The following is an 18492-nucleotide window of genomic DNA, read 5'->3' on the forward strand; positions in this document are numbered from 1 at the left end:
GTAATAACCAAACTTGTAGAAAATTTAATACTCTACAATTTTGGTCCTTATCATTTTTCACCTAGGATCGATATTTTGGGTCTTAGACTCGAAAGTGGGGGGTGAAATTTTTTATTTTTTGAATAAACGCGCCATAAACTCTACCCCCGTGGTGGTGTGGAGAAAAGATGTATTTCATTATTCCAAGTAAATTCAAAAAATAAAAAAAAATAAAAAAATTTCACCCCCCACTTTCGAGTCTAAGACCCAAAATATCGATTCTAAGTGAAAAATGATAAGGACCAAAATTGTAGAGTATAAAATTTTCTACAAGTTTGGTTATTACCACTTTCACTCTAAAGTTGAAAATAAGCGAGATATTTACAAAATCACCCTTCTAATCAAAATGGCGGCTAACGCTCCAGGGTTAGAATCCCGAAAATCCGGTTTTAGACTACCCATGACCCTCCAAAACAGTAAAAAAAAATCGCTTCCCGGAATTAATTCCATTTAAATGTCTCTATCGACTGGGCTAACAAGACTTATATTATCACGTATATTAATTCATTATTCCTATCCAGTAAAACATTATATATAATAATAATAATTATTATTATATATAATAATAATTATATATAAATATGTCCATATATAATAATAATTAACAATAATAATTAATAATAATAATAACACAGGACCACAAAAATTTTATTTTGAAAAGCAACTGGGATCAGAGTAGGTGTTTCTTATAGATTTTGGGTCACTGAATCCGAATTCGTAAACCGTTTTGCTCCATCACGTCTAGATTTTTAGATAATCGAGAAAAATAGCGGAAAATCTGTGAAAATTGAAATAAACATTTAAAGAAAGAGCAAAAGTATAACATCAAAGAAAGAGAAAAAGTATAACATCAAAATGCGGTCGCAGAACTGATTTAAATATATTTAAATATATTTAAGCTAATAAAAAGTTCGTGGTGCTTGGGGAACACCTTGAAAATTGAGCATAAACGTGATGTATTTACAGAAATTCGGATGATATATGCTATATCATAAAATGTACTGGTGAAAGATTTGTTGGGGAGAGAAAAGGGGGAAGAAAGAGTGTTGTGTGTGTGTGTGTGTGTGTGCGCGTGCATGCGCGCGCGCGCGGGTGCGGGTGTGCGCGTGTGTGCGCGGGTGCGCGTGTGTGTGTGTATGTGCGCGGGTGCGTGCGTGTGTGTGTGTGCGTGTGTGCGTGCGCGGGTGCGGGTGCGTGTACGTGTGTGTGTGTATGTACGCGGGTGCGAGTGCGGGTGTGCGCGTGTGTGCGCGGGTGCGGGTGTATGTGTGCGCGTGTGTGTGCGTGTGTGCGTGTGTGCGTGCGCGGGTGCGGGTGCGTGTGCGTGTGTATGTGCGCGGGTGCGGGTGCGGGTGTGCGCGTGTGTGCACTGGTGCGGGTGTATGTGTGCGCGTGTGTGTGCGCGGGTGCGTGTGTGTGTGCGTGCGTGCGCGGGTGCGGGTGCGGGTGCGGGTGCGGGTGCGGGTGCGGGTGCGGGTGCGGGTGCGGGTGCGGGTGCGGGTGCGGGTGCGGGTGCGGGTGCGGGTGCGGGTGCGGGTGCGGGTGCGGGTGCGGGTGCGGGTGCGGGTGCGGGTGCAAGTGCGGGTGCGGGTGCGGGTGCGGGTGCGGGTGCGGGTGCGGGTGCGGGTGCGGGTGCGGGTGCGGGTGCGGGTGCGGGTGCGGGTGCGGGTGCGGGTGCGGGTGCGGGTGCGGGTGCGGGTGCGGGTGCGGGTGCGGGTGCGGGTGCGGGTGCGGGTGCGGGTGCGGGTGCGGGTGCGGGTGCGGGTGCGGGTGCGGGTGCGGGTGCGGGTGCGTGTGCGGGCACACACCCGTACCCGCACACGCACCCGCATTCGCGCACGCACACATGCACACACACACGCACACAAAACACTCTTTCTTCCCCCTTTTCCCTCTCCCCAACAAATCTTTCACCAGTACGTTTTATGATATAGCATATATCTCATCCGAATTTCTGTAAATACACCACGTTTATGCTCAATTTTCAAGGTGTTTCCCAAGCACCACGAACTTTTTATTAGCTTTATCGTATTCAGGAGATCAAGATCTACAAAAAACACTATTTCTTTTACTTACACCTTTTTGGGCGAAATTCGTCCCCTTTTTAACATCCTCCTTTTTTGCACTTTATTTAACTTACCAAAATATATTTAAATCAGTTCTGCGACCACATTTTGATGTTATACTTTTTCTCTTTCTTTGATGTTATACTTTTGCTCTTTCTTTAAATGTTTATTTCAATTTTCACAGATTTTCCGCTATTTTTCTCGATTATCTAAAAATCTAGACGTGATGGAGCAAAACGGTTTACGAATTCGTATTCAGTGACCCAAAATCTATAAGAAACACTTACTCTGATCCCAGTTGCTTTTCAAAAAAAAATTTTTGTGGTCCTGTGTAATTATATATAATAATAATTATATATAAATATGTCCATCTATGTTTTTTTCTCTTGTATAATCTCTGTAAATACATAAAGCTAATAAGAGGAAAATTAGGGCGGCAGTGTAGTCTAGTGGTAGAGCGCCAGACTCGTAATCTGAGGAACCAGGTTCGAGTCCACTAGAGCCATGTAAACATGGAATGTTTTTCCGAAGCTGCGCCCCTCCGTGCAAGATAGGCTCTTGTGCGGAGCAAACTGGGCTCCGTCTTTCGGAAAGAGACGTTAAGCCGTTGGTCCAAAGGGTTAAAGTGAGAGGAGAAAGGGTAGTAGTGTAAAGGTTTGGGTAACGTTCCTTATAAAAACGACTTGCAAACCCTGCGGGGATAAGCAATAAAGATAGTTTATGAGTTTTTATTAATAAAAGGAAAATTTTTGAAGTAATTAAAAGGATAACTTTTGCATTTCTTTTTTATAAAAAGTGAAGTTTGAAGGAATAAGAGGTAGAGTTCCGAAAACGGTTTACCTCCAATTTCGATGAAACTTTGTAAAAAGCTTTATTTTGGGTTAAGATAAAAGCCTTTAAAGGGAATTTTGGCGATTTCTATGACAAAGCCTTTTTTTAAGATAAAATGATAAAAAGTATAAGAAAATTTTAACAATTCTACAAGATGTTATAAATTGTTATAAATCACCATTATATATTATAAACACTTCTCCCCATTTTATTTTAACGTGATCTTTCTGTTCAAGTCAACAAACAAACTTTAGGAGTTTTTATGTTGATTAACCTCTTCGGGACCGGAAGCCTAATAATATTAGGCGCTGGAGTGGCGCCGTCTTTTTCGTAGTTCAACCCACTGACAAGGACACAAATGTTCTAGCACTAAAACTAAAAAGATCGGCCAAAAAAGGGGCCGATCCTGTAGAGGTTAAAAAGGCATTAAAAACATGTTCCACATGAGCTTCTAATTGTTCACGTGAAGCGAGGTCCACCTCATCGCATCTCCTGCTTATAGGACGAACCGAGGTCTGTCATCGTACGGTTTGAAAACTGATTTTTCTGTCTAATTCTTTTCGATTAATCTTCTTACTATTTTTTGTATGTATCTCACACAGCACACTTTATCTGAGGGACGTCCTACAGACATTTGAGATATCTCAATAACCGTAGGACATCCGGTGGATATCCGATATTCGGTGGATATCTAGCAGATGCACAAGTGTCCCTCAGAATATGCTGTGCTGTGTGGGATATGACCAAAAATTATACCAAAAAAACGGGCACAGTAACAACTGTGCCGCAACCAACAACGTAGAATTATGTTTACTGTCACTAGTTCATGTTAAAGTATTCAGCGACGTAGACGTAGTTCTACGTTGTTGGTTGCGGCACAGTTGTTACTGTGCCCGTTTGATTTTTATTATATTGGAAACTTTTTTCTAATTCTATTATGTTCTTCAATCTTTTCTACCCCTATTTCATATATAATTCTTTAAAATTTGGTTGATTAGTTCTTGAGTTACATACGTTAGAATTTGCTAGGAATCCGTACATACATAGAAGCCTAATAAAGCTGAGTCTAATCGACCAAATCTTAAAGCATTGCATATGAAATAGGGGTAAAAAAGACTGAAGAATATAATAGAATTAGAAAAGTTGCCAATAATTAATATTGAATTACCAAAATTGAAAGTGGTTGAGACCTAAGCATAATTATTTGCTTATAATTGTTTGGCTTCCTCATTTAGGAAGCTTCTTGAAACTTTTGAAACTTTTAAGAGGAAATGGGACTATATAAGCTATCTAATGACGTACTAATCATTACTCTACGATTATTAGTTTCGAAGATATAAACGTTCAAAGTGTGACATGTTTTCGTTGCATCTGTGCTCCCAATGTTACCCCCTACTTACTGTCGACAAAGACGTAGTTCTACGTCAAAAAAAAATATATATGGACGTACTTTATATATAATTATGTAAATTTTTATATAAAAAATCAAACGGGCACAGTAACAACTGTGCCGCAACCAACAACGTAGAACTACGTCTACCGTCACTAGTTCATGTTAAAGTATTCAGGGAAGGACAGTTGACGTAGCCCTACCCTTACGAAAAAAAACACCCAACTTTGGGTGTTTACACTCCATTTTCGGTGTCAACGCCTAAATTTTCAGTGTTAACACCGACACTTAAGTGTGGACACCAAAAGTTTCGGTGTCGATACCGAAACTTTGGTGTCGACACCCAAAATTTGGGTGTCGACACCAAAAGTTGAATGTCGACACCGAAACTTTGAGTGTCAACACCAAAATTCGAGTGTTGATACCGAAACTTTGGTGTCGACACCAAAATTTGGGTGTCGACACCAATAGTTGAGTGTCGGCACCGAAACTTTGGTTGTCGAACCAAAATTTGAGTGTCAACACCCAACTTTTGGTGTCGACGACACTCAGGTTTCAATGGCGACACCCAACTTTTGGTGTCGACACTCGGGTTTCAGTGTTTACACCCAATTATAAAACAAAAGATAAAAATTATAAAATGCAAGGTTAGAACTTTAACTTATTATTATGAGGCCACATTATACATATCTTACTTTGAATTATATATATATACAGGGTGAATCTTAATGGATGCACCAACTTTTTACCATAGGAGATGAGTTACCGACCGCAACTGTAATGAACCGAACGATCCATAGGTGACACCAGCTTGAATCGACCGCTTCGATCGACGAGTCCGAGGTGATGTACAGGCAAGTTAAAAACTGTGAATCAAATAACGTATATCGTATGTACATACTTTTCTAATATATCCAACTATCTTACGCATTTTTCTTTTTACATATAATTTTATTTAATAACACGATTTCTTATTATTCTCCATCTATGCGCAACGTATTTACCGCATGTACTACGTTTACGCGAGCGTTACTTTTGTAGTAACTTACAATAATTCACTCGTTTACGCAGAGTAAATTATCGTAAGTTACTACAAAATTTCCTTTACGCGAAGGAATTATCGAAAGTTACTACAGAAGTAACGCTCGTGTAAACGTAGTAATATAGTACGGGATCCGGCCGCGTGATTTATACGTTTATCTGTTATTTTATCGAAACGCGATTTTAATGGAAGATTACATATCAGGTCATACATCGCGGCCGGTGTGCCTAGCAAAATCTTGCTGCAAGTACCCTCAATTAGAGCTGTATTAATTAAATTTTTTAAGACAACTTCGTTCATTTGTTTGCGAAGTAAATGAAGCGTCATCTGAAAGAGAGTGATCTAAAAAACTTGAAAAAAATAGGTTCCCACCTCTCAGTCTGCCGCAACCTCCTGGCAGCCAGATGCAAAAAAGTTCTTTTTTGTTAATTATCAACGTTCATCGTGTATCGAGACAATTTTTACACAAATTGAAGCTAAATTTTTTCTCTACACGATGGAATATGGTTGCCTGCGTAAAAGCTGCCGCAACTAGTGGTTGCCAGCATTTGAATGACTCGCTCTCGCCTGCGCGAGCTCTTCAATCTTACAATGTGTTACAATGGAATAATCACAGCAATTTCCTTGAATTTCTTTAATATTACAATAGTTCCTAAACAAGTTTTCAAAAATTCCTTTTATAAATAAATTCCGCCGCTTATTCGTCTTCCGACTCGTCTGAACTCGCAACATCATACTCCAAATCATCAGAATTATCATTCGCGTTTTCAGAACTTTCATTCATCGGCACGCGCAATACATCTTCGACTTTCAACGGCGTTGGGTACCCAACGAACCACGTTGGTTTCAAAAAACCATCTAATAACCAACCGCAATCTTCAGCGCGTAATTTAATACAACACGGATCTGTAGCATTTTGCCACATCGAATTTACAAAAATTGCGCGTGTCGATAAATAAAAGATCTGAAAACGCGAATGATAATTCTGATGATTTGGAGTATGATGTTGCGAGTTCAGACGAGTCGGAAGACGAATGAGCGGCGGAATTTATTTATAAAAGGAATGTTTGAAAACTTGTTTAGGAGCTATTGTAATATTAAAGAAATTCAAGGAAATTGCTGTGATTATTCCATTGTAACACATTGTAAGATTGAAGAGCTCGCGCAGGCGAGAGCGAGTCATTCAAATGCTAGCAACCACTAGTTGCGGCAGCTTTTACGCAGGCAACCATATTCCATCGTGTAGAGGAAAAATTTAGCTTCAATTTATGTAAAAATTGTCTTGATACACGATGAACGTTGATAATTAACAAAAAAGAACCTTTTTGCATCTGGCTGCCAGGAGGTTGCGGCAGACTGAGAGGTGGGAACCTATTTTTTTCAAGTTTTTTAGATCACTTTCTTTCAGATGCCGCTTCATTTACTTCGCAAACAAATAAACGAAGTTGTCTTAAAAAATTTAATTAATACAGCTCTAATTGAGGGTACTTGCGGCAAGATTTTGCTAGGCACACCGGCCGCGATGTATGACCTGATATGTAATCTTCCATTAAAATCGCATTTTGATAAAATAACAGATAAACGTATAAATCACGCGGCCGGATCCCGTACTATATTACTACGTTTACGCGAGCGTTACTTCTGTAGTAACTTTCGATAATTCCTTCGCGTAAAGGAAATTTTGTAGTAACTTACGATAATTTACTCTGCGTAAACGAGTGAATTATTGTAAGTTACTACAAAAGTAACGCTCGCGTAAACGTAGTACATGCGGTAAATACGTTGCGCATAGATGGAGAATAATAAGAAATCGTGTTATTAAATAAAATTATATGTAAAAAGAAAAATGCGTAAGATAGTTGGATATATTAGAAAAGTATGTACATACGATATACGTTATTTGATTCACAGTTTTTAACTTGCCTGTACATCACCTCGGACTCGTCGATCGAAGCGGTCGATTCAAGCTGGTGTCACCTATGGATCGTTCGGTTCATTACAGTTGCGGTCGGTAACTCATCTCCTATGGTAAAAAGTTGGTGCATCCATTAAGATTCACCCGGTATATATATACAGGGTGTCCCTGAATGTTTGGTACTTTGCTCATATCCAGATAGAGCGGACCAAACTGAGTCGAAAAGTCATGTACCATTTTGCAATTTTCGCAATAGTTAATGAGTTATTAATGATTAAAAATCGACGTATTAGCCCAGCCCACCGCCAAATGCAAGCGCGCGGCGAGATGCGGCAGCCCCGCGATCGGCGCGCGGGCAATTGTTTATTACAAGCGGCGATGGCTACGCACGAGCGGCGCGTAACGCTGGACCCCCGTCCTGAGCGATTATAGTTTCTCGCCTTTTTTAAATAAAAATAAAATTTTCTAACAGCATAGAAAAATTTTTTGTGCGTACGTATGTATGTACATACGTGTGTACATGCATACATGTACACAGAAAAATATCAATTCTACTGCTTAAAAAAGCGATTACTCAATTTACTTTTTTTCTTTTAGTAAGTAACGGTTGTCTTTAAGAAAGAATATTTTTTTGATAATAATCTTAAAATGTATTTGTTACAAATTTTATAAAAAGTAATTATCATGTACTCGAAAAAAAAATTTATACTTATTTAAAGAACATTATATTTTATCGAAGAAAAGTCAAAATAATAAGCAAATCGAATTTTTGTTTTAATTTTATATTCTTAATTGAAGAATTGAATAATTAGAATTCAGAATATTATTTATTTTAAGTAATATTATCAAGAAAACATTCTTTGTAAAGATCATCGTTACTTAAAAGAAGAGAAAACTGAGTAATTGGTTTTCTTAGCACTAGAATGATAATTTTTTGCGTGTGCGTATACGGCACGCCGTTTTGCTATTTAATACCATCATAAAAATTCTACCATATTAAAATGATACTCAAAGAAAAGAAATTATTATTATGTCTAGACATACTTATAATTCATCGAATTATTAATAAGCTATAATTGAAAATGCAGAATTAAAATTATGTCTAGACAAAATATTAATTCCGAATTTATTTTATGTTATGACATAAAAATTTTTCGGGAATTAAAATTATGTACATAATTGTAATTCCCAAATTTTACTTATGTACGTAATTTTAATACTTGAATTTCTATTATGTACACAATTGTAATTCTGGAATTACTTTTTTTCTTTTGGTAAGTAACGGGGTTCTTTAAGAAAGAATATTTTCTTGATAATAATCTTAAAATGTATTCATCACAAATTTTAGAAAAAGTTTTTATCATGTACTGGAAAAAAGAATTTATACTCCTTCAAAGAACATTATAAAATTTTATCAAAGAAAGGTCAAAATAATAAGCAAATCGAATTTTTGTTTTAATTTTATATTCTTAATTAAAGAATTAAAAAATTTGAATTCAGAATATTATTTGTTGTTAAATATGGCGCTCAGATATGAACACTATAGGGAGCGGTCGGATCGCTCCCCTCTACTTCTGCTGCTTCCACTGCGCGCACGAAGGTGCGCGACATTCATTCCTTCAGAAGACATCTGAGTGCACGGATCGCGCCTCAGATTATACATTGCTGACGAAAGTTTACTTATTACATATTGAAAGTTTTCTTGTATTGAAAGTGTGTGAATGTGATTCAAATAAATTACGAAAGTGTTTACAAAAGAAGGTGTTGTTGCTTTGCTTTGACAAAAATATTCAAAAGGTTATGGAGACCCAGCAAGCTTCCACGGCGCAGGACGTGGCAGCAGGAGTTAAGGCCATGGAGATATCGAAAGCCATAGTTGCTTTTAAGAAAAAGTATGCAGATGCGTGTTGCAAATTACATATTTTTTCTTAAAGGAACTGTGCCTTTTTTCATACCAATTGATTCGTCTCATTATTCTGTGCATAAAAGTATTAAGGTAACATTACCGAAAACTTAATGTTTTACAAGATATTTTGTATTTTATGTCAAAATACTAGAACTTTCAAGCCTCATAATTCCAAAAGTTCTTAATGAAAAAATACTTTATTATAGTGTTTTGAAAAGCTCTCGAGATTAGCTACAAGAATATGCATTGAAAAATAGGGGTTTCCATTTAAGAAATTAAAGGTGTCGTTTACGTGAGCTTTAAACGACCATCCAAGGTCAAACCAATGGTACCGTCTTATGTCCCCCTTGAAACCATACAACTTTTGTCTGAAACATTTTTGTATGTGGAGCTTAGTTTTTGAGATATTTTGCTGTCCAAGTTAAAATGGGACACCCTGTATATGGATGAGAAAGAGCGTACGTATGCGCGCCCGCGTATGTACGTACATGTATACATACTTATTTAATAAATTTTGAATTCAAATAAATAAAGAAAAATTGAAAGTTTAATTTTGAACGGAAAGCTAAATTGGAAAGTTATATTTAAACGGAAAGAAAATTGAAAGTTTGTAATTGAACGAAAATTTGAAAGATTAGTTTGAACGGAAAGTTAAAATTGAAAGATTAATATTCGAACGGAAAGTGCAAATTGAAAGACGAATTAAATAAAAAGCAAATTGAAATAAATTCAACCAAACTAATATACACCTTGCTCATTTTAGATCGATCAACCCTGATCCTCTTCATGAAAACTCAGGAAGAGATTCTGGGATTCAGAGAGTATTTTGCAAATGAGAAGGTGACGGTGCACCTGGACAACACCAAGATTTGCTTTACCACTGAGAGTGGTTTTAAAAAGGATATCGGTACTATTATTGTTTTTATATTTTTAAATAATTTAAAGCATGTACTCGCTAATACTTAATTAACTTGTGTTCGGTTAAGAGGGTAATTAGTTATATGAGTCTGAGGAAGTATTGTGGTTATCTTGTGTTCGGATGCCATAGTACTGACTCGTTTTTGTTCAATTGACTTGTGTTCGGTCAAGAGAATAAAAATAATAGCTGACATAAAAACAATATTTTGACCCAATGATATTAAATATGTATCTTCTGGTGTGTCTAATTTTACAAAAACAAGCTTATAAAATTGTACAATAAATTGCAGAAAAATCCGAGGCCTCAGAAATGGAGCTAAAACTGCTGGAAGAAGAGCTGACCAAACTAAATGCAACAGGAGAAAAATTGTATCTTCCCTACTGCATATCAAAAGAAAATCAGGAGGAAGAAAAGACCGAAAGATTGAAAGATGTGTTTTTGAAAGATCAAGAATTTGCAGGAATCGAAAGTTCAAATGAAATCGCGTTATCTAAATACGTGATGGAGTCGAAAGAAATGAAAAATCTAATGAAAGATACCCCGAAAATTACCAGTATCGAGAAAATAAAACCTCATAAAGTTTTGTTTAATAGAGACTTTCTGAATAACACTCAGAAAAATGATATACAAAATCAGAATAATGATTTTTTGAATTCCACAGAATTCGAGGATAAACTGAAAGTAATGACCGAAAGTTACGAGGAAAAATTGAAAGAGGCCGAAAGGAAATCGAAAGAAGAAATGGAAGAAAAACTAAAGGAAATGAATGATCTGCTAAAATCCACTCGAGCAGAGTATGATGGTTTGGTAGAATATGGTAATCAAACCAAAAACTTCATGAGAGAGAAATTGGATGAAGTAAAAATGAAAGACACTCGAACGAGCTCTCTTCCAAACATGCCCGGAAGATGCACAACCGTAAGTGATTCAAATTCGAAAGTACAAAACTTAGATAGTAATTCAGAAATCAACAATGTAAATTCTTTAATTTTGAATGAAATTGATAAACGATTTAAAGAACACGAAAGTATTGCGAAAGACTTCTTAGAATCTAGAAATACCAAATTGCATAGAGAGTATAAATTAAATACACATACACGATTTGAATATTTCTTAGATTTCTTTAAATCTGAATTACGCTCTATCAATCTATTACACATTATTGATGAAAGCAATGAAAACGAAAACACGAGATCGAATGTTAGCGAAAGTGTTCTAAAACAACAAAAATATGATGTTCGCGAAAGATTAATCGGACGTTTAGAAATGAATTATTACTCGAAAGTTTGCGAAATTCAGGAACCGAAAGAAATATTGGAAAAACTTAAAACACTGAAATTAAGTGAAGCAAATTTAACTACTATAAACCTGCGGGAAAAATTATATAGTATTAAATACAATCCGGGAAAGGAAAAGGCTTCAGCTTTCTGGAATCGATTCAAAGATATAGTTAGAATGTATAATAGCTTGCCGGAAGTAAAACCTTTGACCGATGATAAAGTAAGAGATTCGTTCTACAATGCAATATCGAAAGCTTTACCGGATGTTAAAAACCTGAATTTCCTAAACATGCATCAGCAGAACAAACCGCTGTCTTATGAAAGTCTTAAAAATTTTATAATACAGGAAGAGAGTGAGTCCGGAAGAACGCAAGCGTCCGGAAGTGCCATGGTGACCACGACCAAGTGTTTTAATTGCGACGAGTTTGGACATTTGGGACGTGACTGTCCAAGACAAGGGACGAACATCAAAATGTGCTATGAATGCAAACAGTTCGTGGCACATAGAGCTGCTCAATGTCCAAAGAGGTTGGCAAACTCGAAAGAAAAAAGGTACGAAAATAAAAATTATAATAATAATAATCGAGGAAATCGTGGTAATAGAAGGGGTAGAGGCGGTAATAATTATCGCGGAGGTATTAAACGCTCGAACGAAAATCAAAACAATTCGAACGCGAAAAGAGGTCGATTCAACAATAAAAGGGGAAGAGGAAATCAGAATCGAAACAATCGTGGAGGAAAACAACCGAACAGTAATGATTAGCAAGATAAAACTGCCTTGAACGTTAATGGTGAGTACTCTGACCTAGATACGGATGTTATCGAAAGAACGAATGTTGTATGCGAAAAAGGAAAATTATTGGCCAGGTTTTTAGCTGACTCCGGTGCAACCGAGCATCTTACAAATTCCCGTATTATATTTAAAACCTTTGACGAAAGAATTGATGAGATTAAATGCGCAAATAACTCGAAAGAAGGAATATTAAAAACGGAGGGAGTCGGTGATATTGTGTGTAAAACGAAAGAAAACAAACTATTAAACTTAGACAGAGTTATATGGGCCGAAAATTTATCCGAGAATCTGATTTCCTTGCGAAAATTTGTTGATCAGGGTTTAAGCATTTATCTAGATAATCAGCGCATAGATATATATGATCCCAAATCGAACGAATCATTGCTGACTGGTATATACGAAAGACCATTCTGGATCATAGAAGTCGAAGTTAATAATTCAGAACATACAAAAAATAAACCTAATAGAGTAAAAGCATACGTGATAACGCGAAGCATGGCGAAAGAAAAGGGAAATTATCTAGAAAACGAAAGTAAGAATAATGAAACGATAGAAAGTGACGAAAGGGAAGAACCTGTAAACGAAACAAAGAATGAGTTCGAAAGAGAAAATGAAAACGTGATCGTAAATTCAAACTTAAGAAATTGTTCGGACTTTGATGTCACGGTAAGAGATAGAAATATAGTACAAATTGATCAAAATACATTGGAGGAAAATCCAAATTGTAACATAGAATTTGAAAGTGACAATAAACAAATTAACGACCAAGCCATGCTGTGGCATGCACGAATGGGTCATGCGTCTCTTGAGTATTTAAAGAAATTACAGACTAAACATCCCGAGATTAAAGGTTTGAAAGAATGTAAATTCGACGAAAGTATTAAAAATTGTGAAGTCTGTCTAATATCAAAAATTAACAAACTGCCTTTTCGAACGACACGTGCTAGAGCGCAAGAACCTTTACAAATGATTCATTCGGACGTTATGGGAAAGATAAGTCCTTCGTCTCACCCCAAAGGATATAAATACATATCTGTATTTATTGACGACTATTCGAGACTTGGTATGGCATATGCCATGAAAACGAAAGACGAGACAGGTCACTGTTTCGAATCATTTGTAAAGAGTGCTCGAAACCTCTTGGGAAAGGACGCAAAGGTTTGTTATTTACGAACAGATCAAGGCACTGAATATACCGGTGGATACACTGTTGAAGTGTTAAGAAAACTAGGAGCCGAACATCAGTTGGCCTGTCCAGATACCCCTCAGCATAATGGTACGTCCGAAAGATTTAATCAAACTATACAACGAAAGATTCGAACGCTAATGTACGATGCGAAACTACCTGAAAACATGTGGGATTTAGCATTGAGCGCAGCAATATATGCATATAATCGGACGCCACATGTATCGAACGATATGATTTCTCCATTAGAAAAATTTAATCCAAATATTAAAGTTGATTTAAATCAGATAAAGCGCTTTGGATGCCTAGCTTATATGAAAGTGCAACGGAAGGTTGGACCGAAATTTCGATTTATAGGTTTTAGAACGATTTTAGTGGGTTACAAAGACACAGGTTATTTATTGCTGAAACCTGAAGATGGAAAGCTGTACGAAAGTCGAGATGTTAGATTTAACGAAAGAATTGTTTTTGGAGACAAATATAAGAAGGACGAAATAAATAATTGGGCCAATGTCAATGTGGAAATAAATCCAAGTAAATGGTTCTCTGAATTTGATCTCGAAAGTCAATCGAACGAAGACAAATCGAACGAGATTTTGAATGTAGAACCGGAGGGAGTTGCTAAACAAAAAGGAGGACGACCGGAAAAGGTGACTATTGAAAAGGAACAATCTACAGCAGACCAACAAATTCACGCTATGATTGCAAACCTTAACGGTGATCCAGCATCCTATGCTGATGCAATGGCTACGAAAGAAAAACTCGAATGGACTGAAGCAATCAATGAAGAATTAAATTCAATGTATAAAAATAACGTTTGGAGTCTGGTGGACAGACCAAGAGCGAAAGACAGAAATCGAAAGCCAAACATTATTGACTCACGCTGGGTATTAAAAAGAAAGATAGAAAGTAACAATCAAGTGAGATTCAAAGCTCGGCTCGTGATCAGAGGCTTTAAAGATGAAAATGTTTATGATTTGCAAGAAACTTATGCACCTGTATCTCGATTACCTCTGATTCGAGCAGTGCTCGCAATCATTAATAAATATAACCTGGAAGTATGCCAAATGGACGTAAAAACTGCTTTTCTGAATGGCACATTGAACGATGATATATATATGGAAATTCCGGAAGGAGTTCAGTGTTCGACAGAAACAAGATTAAATAAAGTCTGCAAATTAGAAAGAGCATTATATGGTTTGAAAGTAAGTCCAAAACTATGGAACGAAAGATTTACGAAAGCTGCTTTAAAAATTGGTCTGAAATCCCACGAAAACGAACCATGTCTATTTACTTGGCGACAAAAAGAAAAATTTTTGATTTTGATTTTATACGTGGATGATATGCTTATATCAAGTAACGATGTAGAAAAACTCAATGAGATTAAACGAAAGCTGATGGAAGAATTCGAAATGACTGATTTAAAAGAACCGAAAGTTTTTCTAGGGCTGGAAATAACTCGAAATCGAAAAACGAAAGAAATAAAATTGACTCAAACAAAATACATTGATCGAATGCTTCGAAAATTTGACGGATTATATCCGAAACGAACGCCAATGATTACTAATCAGGTAGCAAATCGCGAGCGAAAGCATAGGGAAGAAAATGAACAATTGGAAGAATTTATCGAAAGTAGTAATATTGAAAATATTCCATATAGAGAAGCTGTAGGAACGTTACTATATCTAGCAAACGCTAGTCGACCGGATATTAGTTATTCGGTAAATGTACTAAGTAGACATCAAAACAATCCGACAGAAAACGAATGGAAAATGATCAAACGAGTATTTTGTTATTTGAAGGGAACTCGAACGCTAGGATTGAATTATTTAGGAAGATCGAACGATTTACAAGCATATTCTGATGCAAGTTTTGCCGATTGCAAAGAATCTCGAACGACTAGTGGTTTTGTTATTAAATTGTTTGGTGACTCAATTACATGGCGAACACGAAAGCAAAAATATGTAGCACTATCTACTTGTCAGGCTGAGACGCTGAGCACGTCTCGATGAGTGATGCTTGCCAGGAATTAATGTCACTGAACAATTCTTTGAAAGTGATACTCACTAACAATTTCTTTCCAATGAAATTGTGGTGTGACAATAAAGCGGCAGAATTCAGCTCGAAAGTTAGCGGAAGCAATAAACTAAGACATATACCAGATTTGAAAGAACATTATGTCAGACAGTGTGTTGATAAGGGTTTCGTGAATATATTTTGGATAAAATCGAAAGAACAAATTGCGGACGTATTTACTAAACCCTTGGCATTTAACTTGCATGCTTCTTTAACAAATTCTATTATGAATGTCGAAAGTAATGATAACTGATAAACTTTAAATTTCTTTGTTTATTATAATCCTCTTATGTTACAGGAACTACTGAGTAGTCAAGTTGGAAAGGTCCGGAAGATGTACATATATGAGCGGGAGGGAGTGTTAAATATGGCGCTCAGATATAAACACTATAGGGAGCGGTCGGATCGCTCCCCTCTACTTCTGCTGCTTCCACTGCGCGCACGAAGGTGCGCGACATTCATTCCTTCAGAAGACATCTGAGTACACGGATCGCGCGTCAGATTATACATTGCTGACGAAAGTTTACTTATTACATATTGAAAGTTTTCTTGTATTGAAAGTGTGTGAATGTGATTCAAATAAATTACGAAAGTGTTTACAAAAGAAGGTGTTGTTGCTTTGCTTTGACAAAAATATTCAAAATTTGTTTTAAGTAAAGAGAGTGATGAGTGTATTTTAAGATTATTGTCAAAAAAATATTCTTTGTGAAGATAACAGTTACTTAAAAAAAGAGAACTAAAATGGAGTAATGGGTTTTTTAAGCACTAGAATGATATTTTTTGCGTGTGAATTGTGCGTACATGAATAGCAATCGCGATATAAGATCGCGAGCCAAAAAATAATTATTTTTTCTTTCTGTGGCAAGAAAATGATAGAGCGGTATCATTTCTACACACCACCTTGCGGCAGATAGCATGGCGCATTTTTTTAAGTGGTACCCCCAGTAGGTCTAATCCACTTTGCATTAAAATATTCTCATATTCTAATGCAAGAACTGTTCAAAGTGCCTTTTTCCAAATGATTAGGCCACCTCGACCCATCCACCTGTCTGGATATCGCGCGTCTAAAACATTTCGCGCCTTTCGCGAAAAATCCGCAGGAGCCCCATCGTATTGGAAAATGCGCATTTTTCCCACAGATGGATGGGTCGAGGTGGCACAATCATTTGGCCGGCGCGGTCGCCGGATATTATCGTGCTCGACTATTTCGTTTGGGGTTACATCAAAGATTTAGTCGAGTACACCGGCGTGGTGGTACAGAAACTGAGGTACGAGAAGAAATTCTCGCAGCTTCGATACCATCACGCCGGTAATGGCGCACCGCGCGACGCGCAATATTAATCGAAGGGCCGAACTCTGTATACGAGAACGAGGAAGGCACTTCGAACAGTTCTTTCATTAAAATATAAGAATATTTTAATACAAAGTGGATTAGACCTACTAAGGATACCACTTAAAAAAATGCGCCATGTTATCTGCCGCAAGGTGGTGTGTGGAAATGATAGCGCTCTATCATTTTCTTGCTACAAAAAAAATAATTATTTGTTGGCTCGCGATCTTATATCGCGATTGCTATTTATGTACGCAAAATTCACACGCAAAAAATATTATTCTAGTGCTAAGAAAACCAATTTCTCTATTTTAGTTCTCTTCTTTTAAGTAACTGTTTACTCTTTTTACTTAACACAAGTAATATTCTGAATTCAAATTGTTTAATTCTTCAATTAAGAATATAAAATTAAAACAAAAATTCGATTTGCTTATTATTTTGACTTTTCTTTGATAAAATTTTATAATGTTCTTTGAAGGAGTATAAATTCTTTTTTCCAGTACATGATAAAGACTTTTTCTAAAATTTGTGATGAATACATTTTAAGATTATTATCAAGAAAATATTCTTTCTTAAAGAACCCCGTTACTTACCAAAAGAAAAAAAGTAATTCCAGAATTACAATTGTGTACATAATAGAAATTCAAGTATTAAAATTGCGTACATAAGTAAAATTCGGGAATTACAATTATGTACATAATTTTAATTCCCGAAAATTTTTTATGTCATAACGTAAAATAAATTCAGAATTAATATTTTGTCTAGACATAATTGTAATTCTGCATTTTCAATTATAGCTTAATAATTAAATTCGATGAATTATAAGTATGTCTAGACATAATAATAATTTCTTTTCTTTGAGTATCAAATTAATTTGGTAGAATTTTTATGATGGTATTAAATAGTAAAATGGCGTGCCGTATACGCACACGCAAAAAAATATCATTCTAGTGCTAAGAAAACCAATTACTCAGTTTTCTTTTTTTTTAAGTAACAATAATCTTTACAAAAAATGTTTTCTTGATAACATTACTTAAAATACATAATATTCTAAATTCTAATTATTTAGTTCTTCAGTTAAGAATATAAAATTAAAACAAAAATTTGATTTGCTAATTATTTTGATAGGAGAAGTCAATGCTATGAGGGTCAGACGCAGATCACAGTGCGTAATATCAGAAATAACTGATTTATTCGTCGTTTTGATACATTACATCAATCCGTACGTTTCGGCTCAGCTTTGAGCCATCTTCAGCGGTAGTTACAGAAGTTAAGTTACACGTTCTCCGTACCGTATGGTGAGTTTACTGATTCAAAGTATCAGAAACATAGACCAATTGATCTATATCTGTAAATTTGTTCAATTAATGTTGAGATATTAAAAAGATCCCTTAGGAAACTCACCATTCGGTCTGAAAAACGTGGAATACAGAGCCATGTACATAATGAATACTCTCTGCGAGAAGACTTGACGATCTTGTCGACACGACACACAATGATATGAAAGGTCTTGCAAGAAGAGGCATGTCGTAGGTCAACACACTGGCGAGGATTATAACAAAGCACGATATGACACCGTCACAATATTGCATGTACCAATAGTAAAACCCCGATTTGCCAACGACCAAAGTTCATGAGCATGGATTACAATTTGCTCAAAACCGTGACATATGCATGATGCAAAAAATCCGTGTCATTTTGAGACGGTGTCAAATCGTG

At 36.4% G+C, this 18492-nt stretch overlaps 2 protein-coding genes across 6 annotated transcripts in view; one reads left to right on the forward strand and one right to left on the reverse strand.

The window, feature by feature from the left end:
- LOC139777305 (galectin-7) overlaps positions 1-18492 on the reverse strand; it is a 275279-nt gene that overhangs the window by 63761 nt on the left and 193026 nt on the right. The gene's annotated exons all lie outside the window — the stretch shown is intronic.
- Positions 9661-16044, forward strand: LOC139777319 (uncharacterized). The gene is made up of 4 exons (XM_071714650.1): positions 9661-10096; positions 10398-11026; positions 11735-11940; positions 15742-16044. Exons 1-4 carry the CDS (start codon positions 9976-9978, stop codon positions 15749-15751), a joined length of 966 nt encoding a protein of 321 aa, XP_071570751.1. The 5' UTR covers positions 9661-9975; the 3' UTR covers positions 15752-16044.

The sequence above is a fragment of the Temnothorax nylanderi genome, unplaced genomic scaffold (genome assembly GCF_030848795.1).
Source record: "Temnothorax nylanderi isolate EJ_2023f unplaced genomic scaffold, tnyl_v1.0 TNYL_tig0144_pilon, whole genome shotgun sequence".
NCBI classification, from domain to species: domain Eukaryota; kingdom Metazoa; phylum Arthropoda; class Insecta; order Hymenoptera; family Formicidae; genus Temnothorax; species Temnothorax nylanderi.